This window comes from Leiobunum rupestre, chromosome 4 (assembly GCF_980474605.1).
Source record: "Leiobunum rupestre chromosome 4, qqLeiRupe1.1.hap1, whole genome shotgun sequence".
Taxonomy (NCBI): domain Eukaryota; kingdom Metazoa; phylum Arthropoda; class Arachnida; order Opiliones; family Sclerosomatidae; genus Leiobunum; species Leiobunum rupestre.
The window spans coordinates 6,116,188-6,141,581 of NC_143387.1; the positions used below are offsets into that span (position 1 = coordinate 6,116,188).

The window sequence follows — 25,394 nt, forward strand, 5'->3', positions numbered from 1 at the left end:
TTAGCAAATGCAAGAGAGACCACTCGCGGTAAATTTCAAATCACAACTGAGTCTCGTATACGCGCGTTCTACTTTCACGTTCTAATTTAACAAATTTTAAAGAAATACAGTTAAGGCTATGCTAGTTACTATACAAAGTTTAAAGAGAGTTTAAGCTAATTCGAAGTTAATAAACAAGGTTTGGTATAATCTTTCTACACAAGCTCCCCTCCTTGAACATCGTTCAAAAAAACATGAAATTCGTCATTACAATCATCTGTTAATTCAAGGTTATACAACAAAGAAATTGGTCTCTTTATGAGAGTACCGTTAGAGAGTCTTAGAAGGCACGACCGACCCAGAAAAAGTTCTTCAATTACTGCCATTTTCCAACATAGTCGTGGAAGCTTTGGTTCCGCAATTAGGACAACATCGCCTTTTTTTAGGTCCGAGGTGGGTATGGATTTCGTGGGGAAAATGAGCGGAGCGTAACTCCAATAAGTAACTTTTCTTCCAGCTACTCCAGAAATTGTCCATCGTTTGTTGGCGATTTCTTTCTCGTTTTTCTAACTGTTTGCGTGTGGGATTCGCAGTTAAGTCTCTAGGAAAAGTTCTAGAAGGCAAGGAGGTTAATCTACCACCCACGAGAGCGTGAGCCAGAGTTAGGGGAATAGGTTCTCCAACATCTTGGTATACATAGGTAATCGGCCTTGAATTGATTACAGCTTCAGCTTCAGCAATCAGCGTAGTTATTTCCTCAAACGTAAGGTGGGATGGTCCTAGTACTCTGCGCAGACATTCCTTGACAGAGCGAACTAACCGCTCCCAGAAACCACCACACCAGGGGTCGCGTTCAACGATGTAGTTCCAAGAAATGTGATGACTGCCGAAGTATTCGAGTACTTCTGGGCACTTTAGGTTCTTGAATAGGGCTTTCAGGTCAGCGTCAGCTCGTTTAAAAGACTTTGCGTTGTCCGAGAAAATCCGACTGGGAATTATCCGACGAGCAATAAAGCGACGAAAAGCGAGCAGGAATTTCTCCGCTGACATGTCGGAGACCACCTCAAGATAAACCGCGCGGGTTACGGCGCAAGTGAAAGGTGTAATGTAGCACTTGTCCTGTTTTTTGGTATAGAGTGGCCCTGCGAAGTCCAACCCGCACATGGTGAAGGGTTTGGCAGGAGTGGTTCGAAAAGAAGGTAAAGGAGCCATCTCGGTGGCTGATGGAACGGCTCGAAAGCGTTTGCAAATGGTCCAGCGCGAGATGACGTGCTTGATCATTTGTCGACCACGAATCACCCAGTATCGCTCTCTCACTTCCACGAGAGTATCGTTGACACCAGCGTGTAGGATTCGTTGGTGTGTATTCATAGCGATTAGAACCGAAAGCCGATGGGAAGACGGAAGTATCCACGGGTGAAGTTGTCGGTAGGTTAAATCAGAAGAAGTGATGCGACCACCAATACATAATATACCATCGTAATCCATAAATGGTTTCAAGAGCTTTATTTTAGATTCATTGTTAATAGATTTGTTTTCCTGTAGACTGAGAATTACGGGTAAAAAACTTTCCCTTTGGGCTTGTTTTACCCAATATTTTTCTGCATTTCCAAGCTCTTCAGAGGTAATGGACTCGATTTTTCTCTCTTCAGATTTAGACGTGCAATTGTGCTTGAAACGAATTGCGAAAGCAGTTATTCGGTATACTTTGTTAAGAGAGTTGAACCTTTTCAAGTCTAAAATAGGAGCCGGTTGACTTTAATAAGCGCATAGTCCTTGGAATGTTTGTTGGAACTCGGCTTTGAGTTCGTGTTGGAGCTCAGGGTTTTCTTCATTGCTGAGGTGGTTCCGAACAGTTTCAGGTTTGTGATTTTCAATTTTCCTCAGGAAATAAGGTCCATGCCACCATAAGGAATTGGTGGCGAGTTCAGTGACAGAGCGACCTCTAGTGGGCAGATCCGCAGGATTTTCTTTACCGCTGCAATGATTCCACTGAGTTGGGTTGGTATGAGAGAGTATCTCCTGAACCCTGTTGGAGATAAAGGGTCTCCATTTTGTGGATTTATCTTGAATCCAATCTAGAGTAATGGTCGAATCGGACCATATTTGTATTTGAGAGATTTCTATAGAGAATGCGTTTTTCAGATGTTTCAAAAGACGGGTTCCTAATACGGCACCCATTAACTCCAAGCGAGGGAGCGTCTGTTTTTTTCTACAGGAGAAACTCTAGTTTTACAGGTCACAAGTGTGGTACCGACTGCTCCTTGTTCCGTTACGTAGCGCAAGTACGCGGCAGCGGCGTATCCTTTCTCACTGGCATCGACAAAGATGTGTAGCTCAGTAGAAAGGCGCTGGTTAGCTTTTGATTCTTCAAAGTAGAACCTTGGGACAGCGATTTTTCTTAGTTCTCGGAGTTCCGAACACCATTTTGAAAACTGGTTAGCTAGATTAACTGGAATTTCTTCGTCCCATGACAGCTTAGGCTTCCAAAGTTGCTGGTATAGAAATTTTCCTCGAATCGTATAGGGCGCAAGTAACCCGAGCGGGTCGTAGATACGAGCGACAGCTTTTAAAACCCAACGTTTCGAATTTTGGCGATTAGATAAAAATTCCAATAGAGGCTCTAAGTCGAATAGCAGTTTATCCGTCTCAGTGTTCCAGGACAGCCCCAACACTTTGAGGTTGCTCGGGTTTGTCAAGTTAGCTCCTTAGAGTTAGTCTTGAATTTACGTAAATTCATTGAGGCATCTGCTAGCATTTTTGTTGCCTTTGTTGAAATTTCATAGGCTTCTTGCGGAGTATCAGCTCCTCCGATTAGATCGTCTACGTAGAGTCCACGGTATAATGCTTCGCAGGTTACCTGTTCATTTTTCTGGTACTTCTCGATATGATGACGCAGAGTAGCTCCCAGCAAAAAGGGGCTGAATGAAACACCAAAGGTAACACGAGTTATGCGGTAAGTTTTCAGCTCTCCATTGACATCAGGGTTGAGAATGTCTATCCACAGAAACCTTACAGAATCTCGGTCTTCGGGTTTGAGATATATTTGTAGAAAGGCCTTCTCTATATCTCCCGTGAAGGTGATTTTTTCTCCCGAAACCGGATTACAACATCCAGAAGATTTGGATTTACATTTGGTCCCACCTCTAAGCAGTCATTGAGGCTGGGAACTCCGATGACATGTGAGCCAGCGTCATAGACAACCCTTAGCTTAGTTGTCTCGCTTGTTCCGCGGATTACCGCTCGGTGAGGAAGATAGTATATAGGACCAACAGTAGCTTCAGTTACAGGCACTTCTTCGATTACTTCAGATTTGAGCTGCTCAAGCATGACATTGTTGTATTCAGAGAAAAGTATAGGATTTGTTCTAAGTTTCGTCAAAAGGTTGACAGTTCTTTTCTTAGCAATTTCATAGTTGCCTCTGAGATTCTTCTTGTTGGGCTTCCAGGGAAGCGTAACTTGGTAGCGGCCGTCACTGAATGAAACGTTATTTTTGAAATCCTCGAGGGTTTTGCTAGAGGAGGAAGGTTTGGATTCATTATCCATAATGCCCAAAGACTCCAGCTCCCAGAATGCGCGCAGCTGTGAGGAAATACTTTCAGATTCTTCCTCTTTAGATGTTACAGCCACTTTCATGATCGCGATGGTATTCATACCAATAAATTTTCCAGTGACGACTTCAGGTCCGTTAACGGAACATCCAAAGATAGTGTTTAGAGCCACTAGAGATGAGGTAAGTCGTTTGGGTGCGGATTCTCCCAACACTACGTCCAGGTAAACGTCTGAACCGATTAAGAGGTCGATGGAAGAAGAGAGGTTTTTACCTCCATGTTCAGATGGCATGTCTGCCATATCAAGGCCGAGCTTAGACATCTCGGAAACGATATTCGAGCTAGGAACGGCGAAAACCGCACCGCTGATTCTCGGGGACTCGAAGAATTCGACGGTCACGCGCTTTTCCGGATCTCGAAGATTACGAAGTTCGACTTCGACTTTTCTTCGAGTGGAACGCTTTGGCTCTGTACCTTCGGACGGAAGAGTATTAAGTCTCTCTTCGGAAACGTCCGGAAGATTTAGTTTGCGAGAAACGTCTTGATTGATGAACGATGCCTGACCTCCACTATCTAGGAGACAACGGACCCTCACATTTTCACTAGTTCTGACGTTTAGGGCCCAAGCCTGGGCAGTCTGTAGCAAGATCATCGCATTTGGTTTGTCTTTATACGCTACTGTCAGTTGATTGTTGTATGTTTCTTTTGGATTCATACCGTCTTCAGCAAGGATCGAACCGAGCCTCGGCCATTTGGAAAACCCTCGGCCTCGGTCCGAGGGTCGTCTAAAAATAGGCGAGGAACCGAGGATTTTTTCGCTCTTATTAAAAACATGGATAACTGAAATTTTGGGCCATTTTCTACCGTAAAATTTATATCTAAGGAGAATGAATATGTGGAGACGATCGTCCGGCTACCGGCACCTTGATCGCTTTTTCCCCTGTCTTGCGCGGAGGAGGAGTCAATACTCGAAAGTTTTAGTTTTAGTTTTATAACTCTAGTTTTAGGGTGCGCGGCTGCTTGGAGGGACGAAACATCTACAATATTTGATATTAAAACTTTTATTTGGAAGCTTTATTTATCCATTTGACCATTTAACCGTTGCCTTGGCCTCTGATGGGTTAGAGTGTGCAATAACTGGTGGCTTTACCGGGGAGTTGGGGTCCGGCTCTTGTAACCCATAAGGGCGGTGGCAAGGATCGAACAAGGGTCGAAAAACTGCCTCGGGCCGAGGCCGAGGGCGAGGGTTCAAAAATGCTCGGCCTCGGCACCGAGGCCGAGGCAGTGTGTCAGAATTTATAGCCCGGTGTACCCAGTAACAGAGACCATACCACCGGAGGCCTATCATCATAGTGCCCTACGCCAGCGTCCCCCTAGCCCGGACAGGTGACAAATCCAGCATGGGTAGCAGAACCCTACTATTGATGGTCTCACCTTTGACGCAAGCCACTCAAGCCAGCAGAAGGTGCAGCAATGGGTGGACCAATCCCCACTTCGCACACAGCAGTGGGATTTAGAATGGATGCTATAGAAACTCCAGCCGACACCCTACCTATGAAGGTAAGGAGCCAAACCCATTGGAGAGAGCTCCTAAAGGAGAACGACGAGCACACAGCAGCCCGCATAACCCGGCTCCGGAGATCCCGGTGGGAGTCCAAAAGGCCGGGAGATGGGTCCGCCGTGCCCTCATACGGAGGCTCGCCGCCCCACAGCAGGCTACCCAATCCGCCGAGGTTACCAGTTTGACTGGACCCTCTCCGTTAGCCTGAACCGAAGTTCAGTATCCAGCCTAAAACTGACCGAAGTCGGAGGTGGAGATGGGACCATTTGATCAGAGCTAACATCTCCCAGTGCGCCACCGCCCTTATGGGTTACAAGAGCCGGACCCCGACTCCCCGGTAAAGCCACCAGTTATTGCACACTCTAACCCATCAGAGGCCGAGGCAACGGTTAAATGGTCCAATGGATAAATAAAGCTTCCAAATAAAAGTTTTAATATCAAATATTGTAGATGTTTCGTCCCTCCAAGCAGCCGCGCCCCCTAAAACCAAAGTTACAAAACTAAAACTAAAACTTTCGAGTATTGACTCCTCCTCCGCGCAAGACAGGGGAAAAAGCGTTCAAGGTGCCGGTAGCCGGACGATCGTCTCCTAATATTCATTCTCCTTAGATATAAATTTTACGGTAGAAAATGGGCCAAAATTTCAGTTATTCATGTTTTTAATAAGAGCGAAAAAATCCTCGGTTCCTCGGCTATTTTTAGACGACCCTCGGACCGAGGCCGAGGCTCGGTTCGATCCTTGGGCGGTGGCGCACTGGGAGATGTTAGCTCCGATCAAATGGTCCTATCTCCACCTCCGACTTCGGTCAGGTTTGGGCTGGATACTGAACTTCGGTTCAGGCTAACGGAGAGGTTCCAGTCAAACTGGTCGCTTCGGTTGATTGGGTAGCCTGCTGTGGGGCGGCGAGCCTCCGTATGAGGGCACGGCGGACCCATCTCCCGGCCTTTTGGACTCCCACCGGGATCTGCGGTGCCAGCTGTGCCAGGTTATGCGGGCTGCTGTGTGCTCGTCGTTCCCCTTTAGGAGCTCTCTCCAATGGGTTTGGCTCCTTACCTTCATAGGTAGGGTGTCGGCTGGAGTTGCTATAGCATCCATTCTAAATCCCACTGCTGTGTGCGAAGTGGGGATTGGTCCACCCATTACTGCACCTTTTGCTGGGTTGAGTGGCTTGCGTCAAAGGTGAGACCATCAGTAGTAGGGTTCTGCTACCCATGCTGGATTTGTCACCTGTCCGGGCTAGGGGGACGCTGGCGTAGGGCACTATGATTATAGGCCTCCGGTGGTATGGTCTATGTTACTGGGTACACCGGGCTATAAATTCTGACACACTTTTTCGGCCTCGGCCTCGGCCCGAGGCAGTTTTTCGACCCTTGTTCGATCCTTGGTCTTCAGGCTCTTCCACCTTTTCTTTAGATTCGTGCTTTTCGCAAAGAGACGGGTAGTGCTTCTTATCGCATTTTCGACAGTTTTTATATTTTGAATCGCAGTCTTTAGTGTAATGTTTTCTTAAGCAGATATAACATCGTTGTTTAGTTTTGGCGATATTTCGTTTTTCGGCTAATGTTAACTTGTCACACTCGGAGGTTTTGTGCGTAGTTTGGCCGCAGTAAAAACAGGTTTTTACGTAATTTTGCTGTTGCTGGCTAGATCCCGAGGCTGCGATGTTCAACTCTGAGGTGGTCGAATTGAAATTTTCTCGGTTACGATTTCCGTTACGTGAGCTGAGATTAGACTTATCAGACCCATTTTTGCGCTCTGAATAGCGATTATTAGCACGAGAACCAGAAGCTCTCTCACGACAATTTTTTTCTTTGCGCAGAAAAGTTAGAAGATCATCTATTTTGTAAGACATGTGGTCGTTCCTTCGGTTAAACTCAATTTTTAATTCCACAGGTATAAGACATTTTAAAACGTGGCAAAGCAATAACCCGTAAGAGTCATTAACAACCCCCAAAAATTGGAGGCTTCGAATTTGAATTTCACAAGTAGTATAAAGCTTTTTAAGCGCGTCGATTTCGTAACCTCTTTTAACATGAGTTAGACTAGTTAAAATGTCCATATGTTTCTCGGCAATAATACCAAGGTTACCAAAACTTTCTTCTATAATGGATAGAGCAGCGTCGTAGTTTTCAGCTATCGAGGCAATCCCGCTATAGACACAGCGGCCTCGCCTTCCAAATAGGATAAAGGTAACTAAACTTAACTGATTTGTCGATCGCGTGACTGTGGTCTGCGGTGTTAAATTGTGTCCAAAAGGCTTGCCACTGTTCCGGATTGCCGTTGAAACGTTGCATTTCAAGTTTCGGTAGTCGCACAAACACAGGAGGCGTGGTGACTAGATTCGTCGTAGACTGTGCCAGTTGAATCGGGTGGGATGAAAACTGAGGAAGCATACTCGGAGAGTGTGAGGATGGTCCGAAGAAAGTGACGTTCGGTGTTGTAAGTGAGTTACCGAAGGCGGAAACGGCGCGACGACCGACGTGATCGGTTGACCAGGAAGAGTAGTCGACGTTAATCCAGATTGTCCAGAAAGCTGAGATGCTGTCGTAAATATCGAATGTCCAGATGTGACTGTGACTGAGGTACTGGAAGCGCTGGGACCCGGTGGAGTTACCGAAAGAGAAGTCAACGGTAGAGTAGTTTGCAAAGTAGCTGTTGATGTTAGATTTGGCGAGAGAATCACAGGTGATTTCGGTCTCGTATCAGTAAGCTTTTTAAGTAGACTGCTTAAATTTCATATCAAAAGTCAAAATATAGGGCACTCTGATTGTTTATTTTGCTTAAATCTCCTCGAGCTAAGACTATTGGGTCTCCGTATTTCGTCATTGAATACATCATGTCCGTCTCCAGGACGATATCATCAGAAATAAGATTTTCTATTTCTACATGCAGTCCATTAAGAGCTTTCTCTTTAGCGTCTAGCAGGCGGATATCGTTCGTCAGTGTATGAATATCCGGCGGATCTTCCCTCAGGTGACCATCGATGCTCGATAGAAGATTGGTGATGGCGGTGTGAAGAATACCGCGTCTTCTTATTGACTTTGCCAGAGCTTCAGGTGTGGCAGAAGTTGCGTCTTCATCATTAGCCATGATTTTATCGAGATTTTATTCGAATAAAGCGATTCGTTTTCCTGGGTTTCGGCACCAAAATGTGCCGAAACAAAAGGTATTGGAGATTTGAGATTGGGAGAGCGTTTACTTTGCGTGAATTCTAGCCGACTGAAAAACTAGAATCTAAGTAAAGAGTAGATAGGCTTCACCATAGAATTCCATAACAAAAAAATACGGTTAACGATAACTTTTTAAAGATAAACCTTTTATTAAGCAAATTCAAGAGAGACCGCTCGCGGTAAATTTCAAATCGCAACTGAGTCTCGTATACGCGCGTTCTACTTTCACGTTCTAATTTTAACAAATTTTAAAGAAATACAGTTAAGGCTATGCTAGTTACTAAACAAAGTTTAAAGAGAGTTTAAGCTAATTCGAAGTTAATAAACAAGGTTTGGTATAATCTTTCTACACCACATGGAGATTATTGATATCGTTATTTGTGTGAAGTTTCTTTTCAATAGAAGGGGTAGTTTCTGAGAAACAGCGTTACAGACCTAACACCATTTGAGTCGCTAGTGAAGGAGCTACGCTCCAATAATGAAATTGCATCTTCGATAAATTTCCAAACACACTGTACATACAACTACAAAAAAAAACTTCATTACAACATGTTCTAACTCACCCTGTAAATAAATTACTACGAGTAATAGTTTAATCAACCAATATATCAACTTAAAACAACATAATAATGTACGAAAAAAAATACCTATAACAAAGCGCACTCTAAACCACTCATTTATTACTTTATGGATGTTATACTTGTTTGTTACTTTTGACCATACGACGTTTTCCGAAAAATAGCGTCACACTTATTTGTTACTTTTGGTCATACGTTGGAAGTGTCACCCTCATATGTAAGTACATGTACATGAAACCAATACAAAGAAATCCATATATGATTGTGTGTAAAACCTGTTCTAAGGGGAACGATCTCCTAGCTATTGGAACGAATCTATTCTATTGTGTAGTTTACAAGCCTTCCTCCAGAGGGCGAAAGAGCATCCGTTCTTATTTTAACGAAATAAAATATCTTGAACACACCGTTCTATGTTACATACCTTTAGAACGCTATCGTTCATTTTTGAACAGACTGTTCTAAGTTGAACGTCTTCTGAACTAATCTTTTTAACAGTGTAATTTATTTTAAAAAATACACGTGAAAAATCGTTAGCTTTTTAAATTTGCGTTATACGAAAGTGATTGCTCTTCTCTGAGATCTCGTAATTCTTGGTTGAAATTTTCCTTTTGCGCTTGTGGTTTTTAGTCTATGAACTATACCTATCAAGATCTATAATGATTTCCTTTCTTCTACGGCACATGATAACTGAACTACTGCTGATTTTCGTTTTAGCTCAATTTCTTTGTGTTGAGGTAATTCTGCTAGAGATTGTGGCCACAAGCCCTCATCTTCCAGATAGATTTTCTCTTCCATTTATGTGATTTAAAAATCTTGATTCAGTCCGAAATTGAATCTCCGAACACGCTTGAATCAGATGGCGCTGATTTTTGGGAAAGAGTTTTGGGAGAGACAGGTTGGGCGATGGATTGCTTTTTCATAGGCGTTGAATCCTGTGGGACTGGAGATTGACTTTTTGATTTCGAAGGAGTTCTTAGGCCAGGAGGATGCTAAGAAACAAGAGTGGAAGCTTGAGGTCGAAACCAACTAACTCGGATGAAGTCACTGAAATTGAGCGTTATTTGGGTCACGTACAAGCTAGGGTTGATGGGAAGTGGGCCAGTCTCCTCGACGGACATCATACCATATTTCAGTGAAAGTGGTCGGCTTAATTTGTTTCTCTATATACTGCGGGAATTCCAATCTCGTCTTCTTCTTTAGGTGTAGTGGAAGTTTTCCCTTCTTGTGTGACAACAGCGGAGTCTTTCCCTATCAGGCAGAACTCGCGCGTGTGGTCGTGGCAGAGGGGACACTTAATAGTGGTGGAGACGAAAAACGTGTAGGGAATGCCATCTAGTTAAACAATAATTTTTTCGGGTATGCTCTCGCGAGCCTTGGTGGGTGGGGATAAGATCATCACCTGTCTCCGAAGACTTTGCAGGCCAGGACGATGCGGATCGGCTTGAAGGGTTTTGATGGGCCCGGTAGCTATCAAAATGGGAGAGTACATCCGATTCAACTACCCGCGCTTTAGGAGTACTAATCTCAAAGCATTGTACCATTGAGTGATCGGGCATCGAGAGACCATTGGTCTTGAGTTCAGTCGTCCCGGTCGGATTTGAGAAAACAATTGGAAAGTACCTTGTATGCGGTCAAAGGCGTAGATTTGAGACGGGTTGGTGGCGATATTAATGGCATCTATCAATTCTGTAATTGAGTAGGTAAAGATGAAAAATTCAATCAGGATACCGTGAGCAGCTGTGGCTTTCTTGTTGGACTTGTCGGTGGAAGAGGAGTTGTTGGGGTTGGAACGGAAGATATTCTTCTTAGGATGAGTCGGGAGGTCTTGGGTTGGTTCGGTGCTATCTCGGTTGGAGACGGTCGAGTTGGATTGGCCAAAACGGTTTCAGAAAAAAATCGTTTTGTACTTAGTCTAGTTGGGCATCCCGCCGTTAGCCTTAGCAGCCAACGGCGCGAGCGAAATAAAAAGTTTCAAAAGATGATAGGCCTAGAAAGAGAGTTTTCAGGAGAAGGTACCGTTTAGAAAAACGGTCCTTAAACCGAATATATCCGTTTATTCGTGACTTTATTACACTTTCACGAACCGGAAGTTAACTAAAAACTCAATAATACCTATAAAATCGGGAGCTTTATAAAGCGCTAACTGCCCTGAACGAGCACGAAAGAGAGAGATAATATTTTGTGGATTTACTATAACCAAAGATAATAAAGAAAAAGAGTGGCAGGATTGCCAAAATTCGTCTCTCTTTTGTGGGGCATGCCTCGACGCGAAGGTACAGAGGGGCTTCCGGAATGGCGTCATTTACGAAGCAAATTTGAATTTGAATAAAGAAATTGCTAGGATGAGTTTGTATTCTTCTTCTGGTATTTGCTTGTACGAAGAATCTTTGGAACCGTTGCTGTGATAATAATTAACGAAATTAAATGTCCAAAAAGGTCTATATTCTCAAAGGTGGGAATTTTATAAGAAATAAAAATAAGTTGTTATTTTAACACTAGCAATTATTGCAGGTGCTGTTTGAAAAGCGTAAAATGTTTAAAATTGACAACGAAGCTGTGAGTTTTTTACTAAATTAACAGAAAATAAAGAATAAACCAGAAATTCAAGAACTAAGATAACTTTTTTTTATATATTTCCGAGTTAGTTGCCACATAATTTGGGTCGTTCAAGTGCTCTTATTTGCTGTTTCTAAAAAAAGTAATGAAAGATGCACGTTTCTTTAATATAACTTTCCCTTATTCAGTCTTGGTCATATGGTCAATGCTTTCGCAAAACTTCTTCTTTCTCTTTTGAGTCAAACCATAACAATATTTACTATAAACCAAATTTAACTGCTCTAAATAATGGCTTTTTAATTGCCGATGGTTTTTAATACGTGACTTGTAAATTGAAAAAATAATGGAATCAGACCTGGGTTATGGCATAATGAAGTTTTTTAAAGGCCGACTACATAAATCTTCGGTTTACTCTGTCTTTCACTGGAAATAGGCTGACTGCATGGCACACGTGTATTGCAGTAAGCCTACTTCCAGTGAAAGACAGAGTAAACCGAAGATTTATGTAGTCGGCCTTGAAATGTTTACTACATATGTATGTTGAGCCCTTCCTATTTGATATCATCTTTCACATTTTTCACGTTCAGTTTTAATTAAAGTAAATTTAAAGAACCGCCACCCGCTAAGTTTAATGCACTGCCTCTATTATTTTATCACTTTGAAATAAAACTTAGTATATGATATGTTCAATAATAAAACCAAGGCTTTAGAATAACACCACTTAAAATCACTCAAATGATATTAAGTTTTATATAATAAAATTTTGATCTATTAATCTGCAGTTGATAACGGTGAAAATATAAAAACAATCAAAACTTCATAATAATAATCTATTTGGTGTCATATTTGTTCTGTCTGGCGCGTCGACATCGCTAGGGCAATCAAAACGAAGCTAACCCGAAACTATTTTGTACTTTTTCCGAATCTTTGCTATTACGGTGTCAAAGCTCAAATTTAAGCAAAGGGTTTTAAAATATGTACGTTTCCATCTCATAAATATAAACATAAACTTTTTGCCACGAGGTAAAAAGAGTGTAGGGGGCTGACACAATTTGGATTGTCACTTTTGCTTTTTAAAATTAGGATTGAGCACGACGGTTTTATAAGTACATTTGAAAAGATTAAAATGGCTTTATTTATTGGAAACTGCAATCATATTGGTTTTACTCTTAGTCCCTTAGGTTGGGTTAAAATGCTTAATCCACTTGTACTAGGTTGGCATATTTTCTATATAAGGATTGGCGCTTTTGGGAACCACGTTTTTGGTCAAACCGTGATATTCGTCATGTTTGTAGCAGACCTGGGTGGTGATTTTAACCAGCACTGACCTTCGAGTATCCAAGGCCATATGGAAATCTAAGTTCTAAAATGTGATTCATTGTTGTAAAGGTTCAAAATATAAAACGATATTTCTGATTTCACCCGAAAACATTAATTGCATTAATACATTCTCAATTAAAAATGGAAATAAGTTTTAGTTGTTAAATTAAGAAATTATTATTATTACAAAATTAACTAAAGAACTAACTTTCTTATTAAGGAAATTTTTATTTTCATTGAAAATAATTATGATTTAATTCTGACCTATACAAATTAGGAACTTTAAAAAAATATTAAGCAAATGACGAATTTCCTAAAAATGATAGAGATTTAAATAACCATTTATTTATCGACATATTCTGGAAAATAAATCGTGTATAAAATTAAGAAACTACTTTTTTAAACCAACATTAAACAAAAACATTTTACGTTATAAAAGTAGATTTTACAATTTCGTAGTAAACAATTAAATTTTTTTTTTAATTTCGTTTTGCAATTGCAAGCATTTAAATTGCTATTTAAAAGTGCTTAATTGGTAATTTTAAAAGAATCAAAGTTTAATTATTACTCATTTATCAAATATCTAATTTATTTGTAACACGAAATTTAAAAATATCTTGTAAAATAGTTCATTACTAATAATTTAAATAATTAAAATTCTTAATGCAGTACATGTACATATTTTGCAACTTACTTCAAGTACAAATTTATGTTATAACTTATATATAACTTATAAATTCTAATAAGTGTGGTAAAATAAAACGAAATTTTTAATTAGAAAATATATATATTTACCAATAATGAAAATTACACAAATGACTTAATTACTTAAATAATGAATCGTTTAAATATAAAAATACCAGTTCGATTCTACATTATTCAAATTTTATATCAATATTTTTAACTTAAAAAAACACAGAATTTTTATTTATAGCTCGTTCTAAATTAAAAATATTGTGACCCAAAAAACACTACTTTAATTGCATTTTTATTGAATGGCACTAATACTTCAAATGACTTCATGAAATAAGGATTTCGCATTTCCGTTTTCGAAAACAATTGTTAGCAATATATCATGTCAACACTAAAAACTACAGAAAAATGTTTTGGGGTAAAACGGAAATTAAACAAATACACTATAAAAAGCTACTGAGAATTGCGCCTGTAGTGAAATGTCTCTGATCAGCCATCTTTTAAAAATGGCATCGGGACCTGGCCCTGCGAGGTCCCTATGAGCGCGAGTCCCCAACCGTTAAAATGAACTGATTTGCTTATGCAATGAGCTGGTACTGTAATAGATTTTTATATTTTCTTATAGTTGTGATAATTTTCCTTAAAGACTGATAGATGTTGTGCCGATTATTAAGCCTTGTTATTTTCGGCTAAGAACCGCTCACAAACTAGGAGCGTACTTAACCAATTGACGTCGTTAATCAGCTCCTGAAACCACTGACCGAGGGGTAAGACAGTCTCAGATAATCTGTACACCGAGTTCATGCATTTAACACTGTTAAAGGTACATATTTTCAAGAGTTCGCGAGTTCCATTTAGCACTGTCAAAGGTACGGCAGTGTACACCGAGTTCGCAGAGTGTCTTACCCCTCGCCACTGACGCAATTTGACTCGTCTTGCATAATCGGCCTCATTTAAAGATTGAGCCTTTTGTAAATGGAATGGGTGGTACTGGTGTCCTCGAAGGATACGCCAGGCAAATACAGGGTCGACTCCTAATTTACGTTCAACTTGCCCCGTACTTGTCATAGGATCATCCTTAAAGATAGAATGTATTTGTTCCTCCACATCTTCTGGAACGTCTCATTCTCCAGTTGTATTTTTCCAGTTTCTCTTAAGCGTCTGTCAACCAGAGATGGGAACTTTTTTGCCTATCTATCTTCTTACCTCTCGAAATCATCAAGATGGCGCCAATATCGCGATCAATTTATTTAAACTCCGCAACGTTTAAATATCATTATAAAATCAAAGATGAATAACTTTTATCGATCAATTTTTCCTCTCATTTTTTTTAATATAGCGCCACTACCACTATTCTGATCAAATTTTCTATCAATACCTCAAAATTTTTAAATATCAAGTGAATATCAAATATAATTACTTTATATCCGATCAATTTTTTTAAAAACCCACAAAGTTTAAAACTAAAATTAAAATCAAATCTTATTACTTTCTACCTAATGGATTTTATACCTTTCAAAAATCTTAAGAAAGCACCACTATCAAATCCCTTTCCATTTTTATCTAAAGCCCTTTAAGTTACATATCAAGTAGTAAGTTATAACTTATGAAAATAATTTTTACCTTTTAAACAAAAATTCTAAATTTGAAACGAGTCAAACGACTTCACAATGGTAGGCTTTCCAATCGCAGTGCGAGCCACGCACCCTAATCCCGCGAATTAGTATGGTTTGGTTTGTATTTAATTTTATTTACCGTAGCCTAAAGAAATTTCTAGAATTTGTTTACAGTTTACACAAAAGAGGCTCATGGTAACGGACTCACGTGATGCAGAGTTCCATGGCTCTTGGCTAGCCCACGTGATGACATCGAAATTTTGAAACCACCAATCGCTCGCCACCAATCAGCAATCACTGCAGCTGACGCCGTTCTTAGGACACCGTTAACTTTAATCTATAGCGCAAGATCAAAGTTGGCCGTGCTTAGGATAACGTGTAAGAATGTACGAGTTACAATAAAACCTTGAACCTTGAACCCTTTAACGTGTTTCAAAGTCCTTTTTTGTCATAGTTAGTGTAGGGAGCTGTTGGCTCTCGTGGCTTGCAGGGATTGTCACCACCCTCCTACGCATTGTAACCGGGCCACCTGAATTAAAAAGGCTTTAAAAGTCGCTCGATGACTTAGGCCTAGGGTGGTGCCAAGGGTATTAAAAAAATGGCTGAGACAGACAGCTAGCATCACGGTGACGTGTTTGCTAGAGGAGGGGAAAATAAAATTTGTATCTCTTCTCGAACGTCAGTGAGGGGGGGGGGTAAATTTAACAACGCGTTAGAAACCAGATGTGCACCTTTTTTCTATCGATCATTTACCTCTCAAAATCATTTCGATTGCGCCAATATCACTATCGTGATATTTTTTTTTTCAAAACCCCGTACTGTTTAAATATCATTTTAAATCAATAAAAATCCGCGAAATCACGGTATTCTGAAACATTTTAGAATTGATAGAAATGTAAAGAATATTTAGGAAATTTATCAAAAAAGGATCTGATTTAAAAAAGATATGGTAGTGCCCATCCCATCTTTGCTGTCATCCGCCATCGATTTGGAAGATGTCTTTGATGAAAGTGCTCCTGATACAAGCGCAGCGCTTCCACCGCATTTCCCTGAGCGAGTCCATACATAAGAAGCATATCGGCATATTGTGAGAAGTACGCCAAAGCATAGCATGTTTAAGATACTAAATGTGAACTTAATTATTGTAGCCACTCAATTTATTGCAAATTCGAGCCTCGTACCCGTCCAAAAAAACTTTTTTTGTGTTAATGAGACCATTAATTACACAACCCAATTACATTCAGTGTACTAGCATTCGGGGAAAAACACGGAGATAAGCTTGCTAGATATGTTTTAAAACGTTCCTTGAGTTGTTTAATTTGCACTTACTTGTGGCATTAAAAGAATAAAAAAAACTAAATTCAATAATTCCCTTTTTTAATAGGCGTAGTTACTTAGAAACACCTTGTTATTGTTAAAACGTTTTTCTACACGTAGCTTACTTCTTTCATTTTAATAACGCACTTTTGATACTAGTTTTGGTTTTTATCGAAAAAGATAAGAAATCAATGCTTGGGGAATGGAAACAATTGGGTCCAAGGAATGGTAGAAAATGCACATTTGCGCGTTTCTCGACGTTTTGGAGGCCAATTACTCGGATACTGTTCAACTTAGGAAACCGTTTCTAAGGAACTTTTTCACTCTTTGTTACCCCAAGTACACGCCTGCTAGTTTGTGCCAGACTTCTCTGAAACGCCCTGTTTATAGAAAAAATCTTTAAACAAGATGTCACGGACATTTAAGTACACAATCGCCGCGATGCATTAACTATATTTTAAATTTTAATTTTAATTTTAACCCATTTCCAATCATCTTGTACATTAACTTAACAAACCGATGAGGAATGTTTTGAAAATAATGTAGCGAATTGCGAACACGTTACTTTAAATTATTTTTTAGACAAACCGAATGTTTTGAATTACCTGGTTTTGGAAATAAGGTAGCGAATTGCGAACACATTAATTTCAATTAATTTTTAGACAAACCGAATGTTTTGAATTACCTGGTTTTGGGAATAAAGTAGCGAACTGCGAACACGATAATTTAAATTAATTTTTAGACAAACCGAATGTTTTGAATTAAATGGTTTTGGAAATAAGGTAGCTAATTGCGAACATGATAATTTAAATTAATTTTTATACAAACCGAATGTTTCGAATTACCTGGTTTTGGAAATAAGGTAGTGAATTGCGAACACGATAATTTAAATTAATTTTTAGACAAACCGAATGTTTTGAATTACCTGGTTTTGGAAATAAGGTAGCGAATTGAGATCACGTTAATTTAAATTAATTTTTAGACAAACCGAATGTTTTGAATTACCTGGTTTTGGAAATAAGGTAGCGAATTGCGATCACGTTAATTTAAATTAATTTTTAGACAAACCGAATTTTTTGAATTACCTGGTTTTGGAAATAAGGTAGCGAATTGTGAACACGATAATTTAAATTAATATTTAGACAAACCGAATGTTTTGTATTACCTGGTTTTGGAAATAAGGTAGCGAATTGCGATCACGTTAATTTAAATTATTTTTTAGACAAACCGAATGTTTCGAATTACCTGGTTTTGGAAATAAGGAAGCGAATTGCGAACACGTTAATTTAAATTAATTTTAAGACAAACCGAATGTTTCGAATTACCTGGTTTTGGAAATAAGGTAGAGAAACGCGAACGGATTTTTTGGAGTTTGATGGCGTCTGAGTCAATTGTTACGAAATTCAAATATCAAAATAGCGCCAAAAAAGTAAAAATTATTATTTGTTCATCATAATATTTTAGGGTTGGTTTAAACCTCAATATTCCTTCTACTCTAGGAGGGGCGTTTCCGAATTTTATATTTATCAATAGAACACTTATTGTAGTATCATTTACGTTAATTTGATAGTTTGTTATATTTGGTCTGCAAAAACGACCCCCCCCCCCAATTAATTGATCATTACTCTTATAATATTAAAATAATATTAATTTCCATAACTTTTCCTATTGAAATTTGAGTAAACACGTATTGTAGTATATAATTGACGTTACTTTCTATAAAATAATATTCATTTCAATCACTTTTCCTTTGTCAAATTTGAATAAAAGGAAAATTTGATAAGCGAGATAGTAAAAATATATTGTGTATGTTGTTTCTTTGAATTTTTACATAACTATGACTATTTTGGTTATTTTGACTAGCTAACAAAGATTTTAGTGAATAAGATCATTCTATCTGTAATTTACTAAATTTTAAAAGCAATTTCTAATGTTTTCCAACGTAGTTACGGCCATAGCTTGATTCGGTTTCGACGGGTACTCCACTGCAACATAAATTCTATTTTTTCCAACTTTCAGAATTCTAGCAGATCGACGCTGGTGAGCTCTGCAGCTTTCAAAATGCCCTTCTTCCACTAGACGATTTGATGCTTCATAAATATCTTGTTCAAATTACTTAAAATATAATTCATAACCTCATCTTTTTGAAATTTCAAATAAAAGTAAGAATATTTTTAAGTAATTAAGCGTTTTCCAAGTTAGTTTTGTAAGCCAACGTTAGACCTCTAGCTTTTGCCAGTTATTAATGCAATTTTTGTATATCGCTGGACTAGTAACGGAATATAAATTATTAAATAGAATTGTTGAACCGTTTTCTTGAAATTATAATATAAAATGCAAAACTTATCTTTAAGGGAAGTTAGTATTACCATATGATTATAAGTTTATTTCACATAAGTGTGTTATTTCTTTATTTTCCTTGAACCATTTCTAAAATACTTCTAATATAAAAATAAAATAAACACAAAATTATCTGTTTTCACCACCATGTAGTATTACCCCAATTTTGTAGAGGACTAGACCACTTACTAATCGTCATAATTTATGTAGATCAGTGAAAAAAGGTAAGTGGCTATGATGAATAGAGATTATTTGCATCCGTAACTTTTAGCAAAAATGGCTTTGGGTTTCTTATACCGAAGTTTATTATATACGGCTCTTTGGTTTTTGGTCAGTTTCCAGTGAATAATTTTCACGCCAGTAAATTATCTTCAATAGGTTCTCTAACGGAGATTGAAAAGGGTTTGGTCAGGGTTTTTCCAGAATAAACTATATTATTTTTGTAACATTTTACTTCCAGGCCCATTAGGAAGCATGTTGGGTGATGTTGGAAATCCTGTTATTCCTGAACGCAGAAAGGAAGAAGTTGAGAAAAATTATCTTATAAATATCGGCTCCGAAGATAACAACAGTTTAAAATTTTCTTTTGGTATTTTCACTTACAAATGAAATATGAATTTAGAGCGTCACTGAAAGTCCATTTTCCGTTAAATCGAATTTAATATGAAAGGTGCCCTCGCCAAACAACCGCAGGAAACACACAAATACTACACCTCACGAGTGTTTAGATTGCGGAAGCCTTTTCAAATCTAAGAGTGGTTTAGTCAGCCACCAAAATTCTCACGTTAGTGGAGAACCGATTAAATGCGCAAATTGTAATTACACGAAAACAGTATTATACAAAAACCAGTTCTACGAACTGAAAAAAACAGTGTTTATTCATGTAAGTGTTACGGCTAAGACGGAACAGACATTAAAATAAATTTGGAATTCATGTTTTTACGAAACATCATAACAAAACAATTTACGCAAAGTTTATCCAGAATGAACTCTATAAACGTTGAGATTATATACAAAATTAAAGAGTGGAAAAATAATTATGATGTGCGATTCGAAAATCGCTCGTCTACGTCACTCTGTAGTCGAAGTAGACCAAAAAGAATGGTCTTAAACTAGAAAAGGTTTATTTTTCACAATTTTCGAAAAGTCTCCGTGACAATTTTCATTCTCACATTGTGAGAAATTCAGAAAATTGTCACATTTTTTTAATATGTCGCAAATTTAGGTAACTACACAGTAGTAATTTCGACAAGCTGACACTTATGGAATATATAGTTTTATTGTAGAACTTGTACCATGAGTTAAATTATATAGAGTCGTTGCAGAGTGACCGATAGCAGATCAGAGTCACGACGATGTTGCTATATTTTTTTAAGTCCACGATATCGGAGCAGACTTCACTGATAACGGTTAATGATCAGCCGCTTGCTTTATCTCATGGCATGAAATCTAGAACCCGAGAGGTTACGCAGCGAGTTTTCCGTTTTTAGAAACTACCCAACTATCGCCATACTGTGTTCAGTAGAAATAACGATTTTTATTATTTTACTACTATTTAATATAATAACATTTGATAAATAAATATTTATTCGGTTTTTCTATTAAATTTTAAGACAAATTTAAATTAGTGTCGTTAAGTTGTTCGCAAACCTTATTTTGTTTCGTTACGAGTTTAACTTCATCCAAATTTATTAAATTTGTTAGTTGGGAATTGCGGCAGATTGACGTTGACGTTATGATTAAGCAGTCTGAATAGTTGCTTTCATTATATTATCTGAATTAAAACCAATACCGGGTTTAACGTAAAAAATTGGTTGAACATTTCAACAAAAATTAGTACTTTTATCTTAAAACTTTTCATTTAACGATTGTAAATGTATTAATTCAAGAATTTAAAGGTTACCATAGGATTGATGACTTAACGTCTACAGCTGCAGCATTTTGTGTATTAAGAATTCTTACAAGGTGCACCTGGTGACGCGACTCTATATAGTAAGATTTTAAATTATACTACTGGTAATACCGTAAAGTGTTCAAGGAATACATTTTTAAAATAAACAGTAATTGAAAATAAGGTCATATGCACACCTCGAAATTTTAATTTAAAATTATTTAAACAAATTTGTCATTTAAAATTAACGTTTTCAATCGTTATCTTTGTAGACGATCTCTTTTTCGATGTTTCGGAAAGTACGACTGCGTCTTTAAACGCCCTCGTTTTTAAAATTAACTATTGTTACCTCACTCTACATTTTATATTAAATTATTGCTCAGCAACAGTGTTAGAAAGTGTCATTTTTTTAAATTATATTTCTTGTGTTAGTTTTGTTTAAAGTGGTTTCTGCCATTTTTTTTGCGTTTTGAAAAAATGGCTAAGCCTCGGTCACACGCCAAAAAACGATGTATTGTGCCAGGTTGCATGAATGATGATATAAATGGATCGTTTTCATTTCATCACTTTCCAAAAGACGAAAAATTACGGAAGTTGTGGACTACTAATATGGGTATACCGAACCTAGTGTGTAAGCCGTCCATGTACCTTTGCTCGGTACATTTTTCAAATGACTGCTTCGAAAGACAACCCGGAGTTGTAGCACTATTAAAAGCTTCGACTTCAAATACACTGGCTCCCGCACTAGCTCAAATGAGAACGACATTGAAAAGAGGTGCAGTTCCTACTCATTTCGAGTATACCTTAGAACTTAAGCCACAGTCTTCTGCCCTACTTGTTACAAAAACATCAACTGCCGTAACACCACCAGTTCCAAAGAATAGAAAAACGAAGGCAAGATGCAGCATACACCAAGAAACTATATATCTATACACTTGGAATGGCTTAGTGAGACTATGTATAAAGTAATACAATGGTAATAGAACCGTTAAATTTACTAAGAAAAACGCAGTACTTCGACAAAATATGCCTTCGAGGCGGTTACAAAATTAAGTGGGACTATAATGGCCCTGAGGATTATCATGCAAAAGGCCGTGGTCTGTAGCCGAACGACAGCGGCCAGCAAATGATTTAGTAAATATACGCAACGTGTTGGGTAGTATAAGCCTTGCCCATTTCTTGAAGCACATTCGCGGATCCAAGTGTATAAATATTTAATATCTTTCTTACAGCTATACTATTTAATTGTAAATAACAAATCTTTATTTTGACTAGGAAAATACCATTATCAAAAAGGAAAATGTTATTGACACTCGGCTATGTTGTCTCAAACGTATAGCTTATAAAAAGGAGCATGACACGCAACTGGGAAAGAAGAATGCAGGTAAGAATTTTTCATTGCGATTTAAAATTCGTTATTAAACTCCTATATAAAATTATAATATCTAGCTAGTCAAACAACATCCTCAGTCAGTGATCAAGCGTGTCAGACCGATTTTGCATTAGTGCATCCACAATTTGAAGCCTTCGCTATTCCAAAGTTGGGCGAGTTAGCTGTGGAGCCAAATGATGGAGATCTAAGAAATAATTCAAACATAAGAGACACATCTTCGGAATTAGGAAACGATAGAAAGCACTCGGTGTGTGAAAGCGCGCTAATTGGACTATTTCGGTTTTGTTTTGATTGTCACTTACCGTGTACCGTTAATACTAGTACATTTGGCTCATTGTTAAATGTAACAGCTGTTTGTGAAAAAGGTCATACTCGCATCTGGAAAAACCAATCTTAAAGTGCCACGATGAAGATGCCGAATAGTCAAGCTGTTTGCAAAATTGCTCATGAAATTGGAGGAAATGTAAGTTTCAAAGAATTATGGTATTTGTTGAGAGGAAATTAATATTAGTTTAGTTATAAGCATTATTTACAACGGCGAACTAATTAGTAAAGTTTCTAAACCAAAGTTCCAAAACATCTTTCAGTAAACCAAGCCTCCATGTGTACTTCCTCTCTTAAATACCACAATTCTTACATATAAGCAAGGAAAATATTTTAAGAGACATCAACGTCAAAGTTGAGTAAATTGTTAATATTTATTAAATATGGTCACAATAATATTGAAAAATGCAATTTTTATTCAATAAATCGAACTTATGAATTTTTAACAGTGATTGTGCATCTTATACTTAAAGTTAAAATAGGCATACTTTAGTTTAAAAAAATATATATCTCAAAACCAAACCATTGTTTTTAAGTAGGCCTATAGCTAATCTGCTTAAATCAATTATCTAAAATATTTAATGTGAACAAAAGTGGCGTTTGGTGGAAACTGTGTTATTTTCTTATTAACTTCACTGCAGCTTAAGATGATCCTTCCACCTAGCTTTGCCCGCTTAACCTTTCCCAAGGAAGAATGACTAACATGAAATTTAAGTTGAAGAGCCATACGTATCCTCTACTTTAAGTAAAATGTCCTGTCAAAATGAAAATTGTAGAGAGAAAATAATAATTTGTAGGTCCTTTTGAAATCCTGTTGTATAATAAAAGAGGGTAACTTTGAAACAGGTATATCTTCGCTGATGTAACCACCCCTTCCAAGATTTTATTTCGTTGGATAAAGTACCATAAGATCTATTATTTTTATATAGCTTCACCAAACCTTAGTTAATAGTTCATGTCAATGGCATCTCCTCGAATTGAACCGACTAATTAATTTAAATAAATTTGAAGTAGATTTATTAAAGTGTCGTATTAAATCAGAGCACTCGGGCGTCGTTTCCAATTGAAGGTAAGTTATTAATTTTTTATATCTCCTTACGTATTAACTACTAAATTACGTAAGTTAGCCGTATTGTCTTTCCTTTACTAAAATAACAATAGGAAATGGTAACCAACACCTAATTCATTTGATTTAAATGTAATATGGTGGGCACCTAATGGATTCTAATTTAAAATTAAATTCAGCAACTGGATCAATCATATATCAATTAAAGGTAACTGATAATTGAATTATCCAATTAAAATATTTTACCCTAATTACAATCAGTTCAACTTGGAGTCATAAATTATTTGTTTATTCCATTCCCTAGAAGCGTTTCAAATTACTTAGTATAGTGTATAGTTTATAATGTTATTTCCTTCGTCGCGAGTGTTTCTTCAACTACAAAGTGAACGTTTTAGGAAATAAATTCCGAAAGAGTGACGTCGCTGTTGTTATTAGCCAACTTGCTCAGACGTTCTTTAAATCGCTCAAAACTAAAACTTTAAATGGGTTTTTCCAATTTGGTGGTAGGTTTTACATTATGATTAAAATCTTATAAATGACATCTCTAAAAAATTTCCTTTTTCCTAAGCCTAGGGTTAAAAACAATTTCAAATACAATTTTGGATATTGAAGAACACACGACGCAACCGTTTGGTCTAAACTACAAGTTGTTACAGCAGATTCCTAAATACTATTAGTTTCATCATAAGTGTATAAGATTTTACCATAAGTGTGACACTTCCTTTTCTTCACATGCAAAAGTTTTACTGAGAGCTATTCACAATCGCAAGACACTACATTACGGGCTTCGTCACCGTTTTGCGTCTGCCTGCTCCCACGTCACACGTAGCCTTTGTCAGCGGCAGGCTTGGCGGAGTTTTTCCTCTTGTGATGAAGTCACTCCGTTACTAGCTGTCATGCATCAGAGTTATAGCCCGGTGTACCGGTAAGATTGAAACCACACCACCGGAGGTCCGTCATCATAATGCCCTACGCCAGCGTCCGCAAGCCCGGACAGGTGACAAAACCAGCATGGGTAGCAGAACCCCACTACTGACCGCCGCACCCACGACGCAAGCCACTCAACCCAGCAGAAGGTGCAGCAATGGGTCGACCAGCCCCCACTTCGCACAGAGCAGTGGGAATAAGAGCGGATGCTCTGACAACGCCGGCCGACACCCTACCTAGAAATGTAGAGAGCCAAGCCCTTTGGAAGGAGCGCCTAAAGGGGAATGGCGGGCACACAGCAGCCCGCATAACCCGGCACAGCTGGCACCGGAGATCCCGGTGGAACTCCAAAAGGCCGGTGATGGGTCCGCCAGGCCATCATACGGTGGCCCGCAGCCCCACAGCAGGCAACTCAATCCGCCGAGACGGCCAGTTTGCCCGGCCCCTCTCCGTTAGCCTGGGCCGAAGCCCAGTTACCAGCCCACACCGGACCGAAGTCGGAGGTGGAGATAAGACCATTTGGACGGAGCTAACATCTCCCAGTGCGCCACCGCCCGTGCTGGGTTACAAGAGCCGGATCCCGACTCCCCGGTAAAGCCTCGTGGGCCTTACTAGCTGTCAGTAAAATATTCCCCAAAGTGGCCAACTTATGGAACAATATTATAGACTAATGGTAATACTTTTAAATAATAAAAATAATCATTGTCCGGTAAGACGCCGATGCGTGATGCGCAACAAATAACAATTTACAACCAGTTTCGCATGTGCAGACGTCCCGCTGCTTTCTTTCCTGAAGATTTAAGCGTTCGCCTTGGTGCAAGCCAAATCACACACCGTACGAGAGGTATTTGACTGACGTGTGCGAGTCCCCATTGGAAATTTTGTAGCACTTACGTCGTCGTCGGACAAATGTTATTATGCCTCTGAAGTACCGTGTAACTCCTCAAATTGAAAAGAAACTAAGTAACCGTAAACTCTTCGAATAAGCATCGTTTTCGCTAATGCTATCTTAACTTACATGTGGAATTTGAGGATGATTTGAGTTTTCGATGTGTTTACCTAGTAATGAGCAAGATCGAAACATTACTTCTATTCATTTTATATATCTATT

General features: G+C 38.5%; 3 protein-coding genes across 4 annotated transcripts; 1 reads left to right on the top strand and 2 right to left on the bottom strand.

Moving 5' to 3' along the window:
• Nucleotides 1-351: 351 nt before the first annotated feature.
• On the bottom strand, nt 352-1,350 carry LOC149945946 (uncharacterized). Its single transcript, XM_090170668.1, has one exon. The coding sequence runs from the start codon at nt 1,348-1,350 to the stop codon at nt 352-354; it is 999 nt and encodes a 332-aa protein (XP_090026794.1).
• Nucleotides 1,351-1,737: 387 nt separating this feature from the next.
• Nucleotides 1,738-4,245, bottom strand: LOC149945947 (uncharacterized). The gene is made up of 3 exons (XM_090170669.1): nt 3,080-4,245; nt 2,710-2,900; nt 1,738-2,102 (listed from the first exon to the last, which is right to left on the bottom strand). The coding sequence occupies exons 1-3, from the start codon at nt 4,243-4,245 to the stop codon at nt 1,738-1,740; spliced, it is 1,722 nt and encodes a 573-aa protein (XP_090026795.1).
• A 16,673-nt stretch (nt 4,246-20,918) lies between these two features.
• LOC149945948 (uncharacterized) lies at nt 20,919-22,663 on the top strand. 2 transcript variants are annotated; one of them, XM_090172307.1, is made up of 4 exons: nt 20,919-21,467; nt 21,849-21,957; nt 22,023-22,213; nt 22,288-22,663. In XM_090172307.1, exons 1-4 carry the CDS (start codon nt 21,051-21,053, stop codon nt 22,324-22,326), a joined length of 756 nt encoding a protein of 251 aa, XP_090028433.1. In that variant the 5' UTR covers nt 20,919-21,050; the 3' UTR covers nt 22,327-22,663. The 2 variants fall into 2 exon arrangements, with proteins under 2 accessions (XP_090028433.1, XP_090028431.1); XM_090172305.1 differs by having other exon boundaries at nt 22,023-22,663.
• The last annotated feature ends 2,731 nt before the right edge of the window (nt 22,664-25,394 follow it).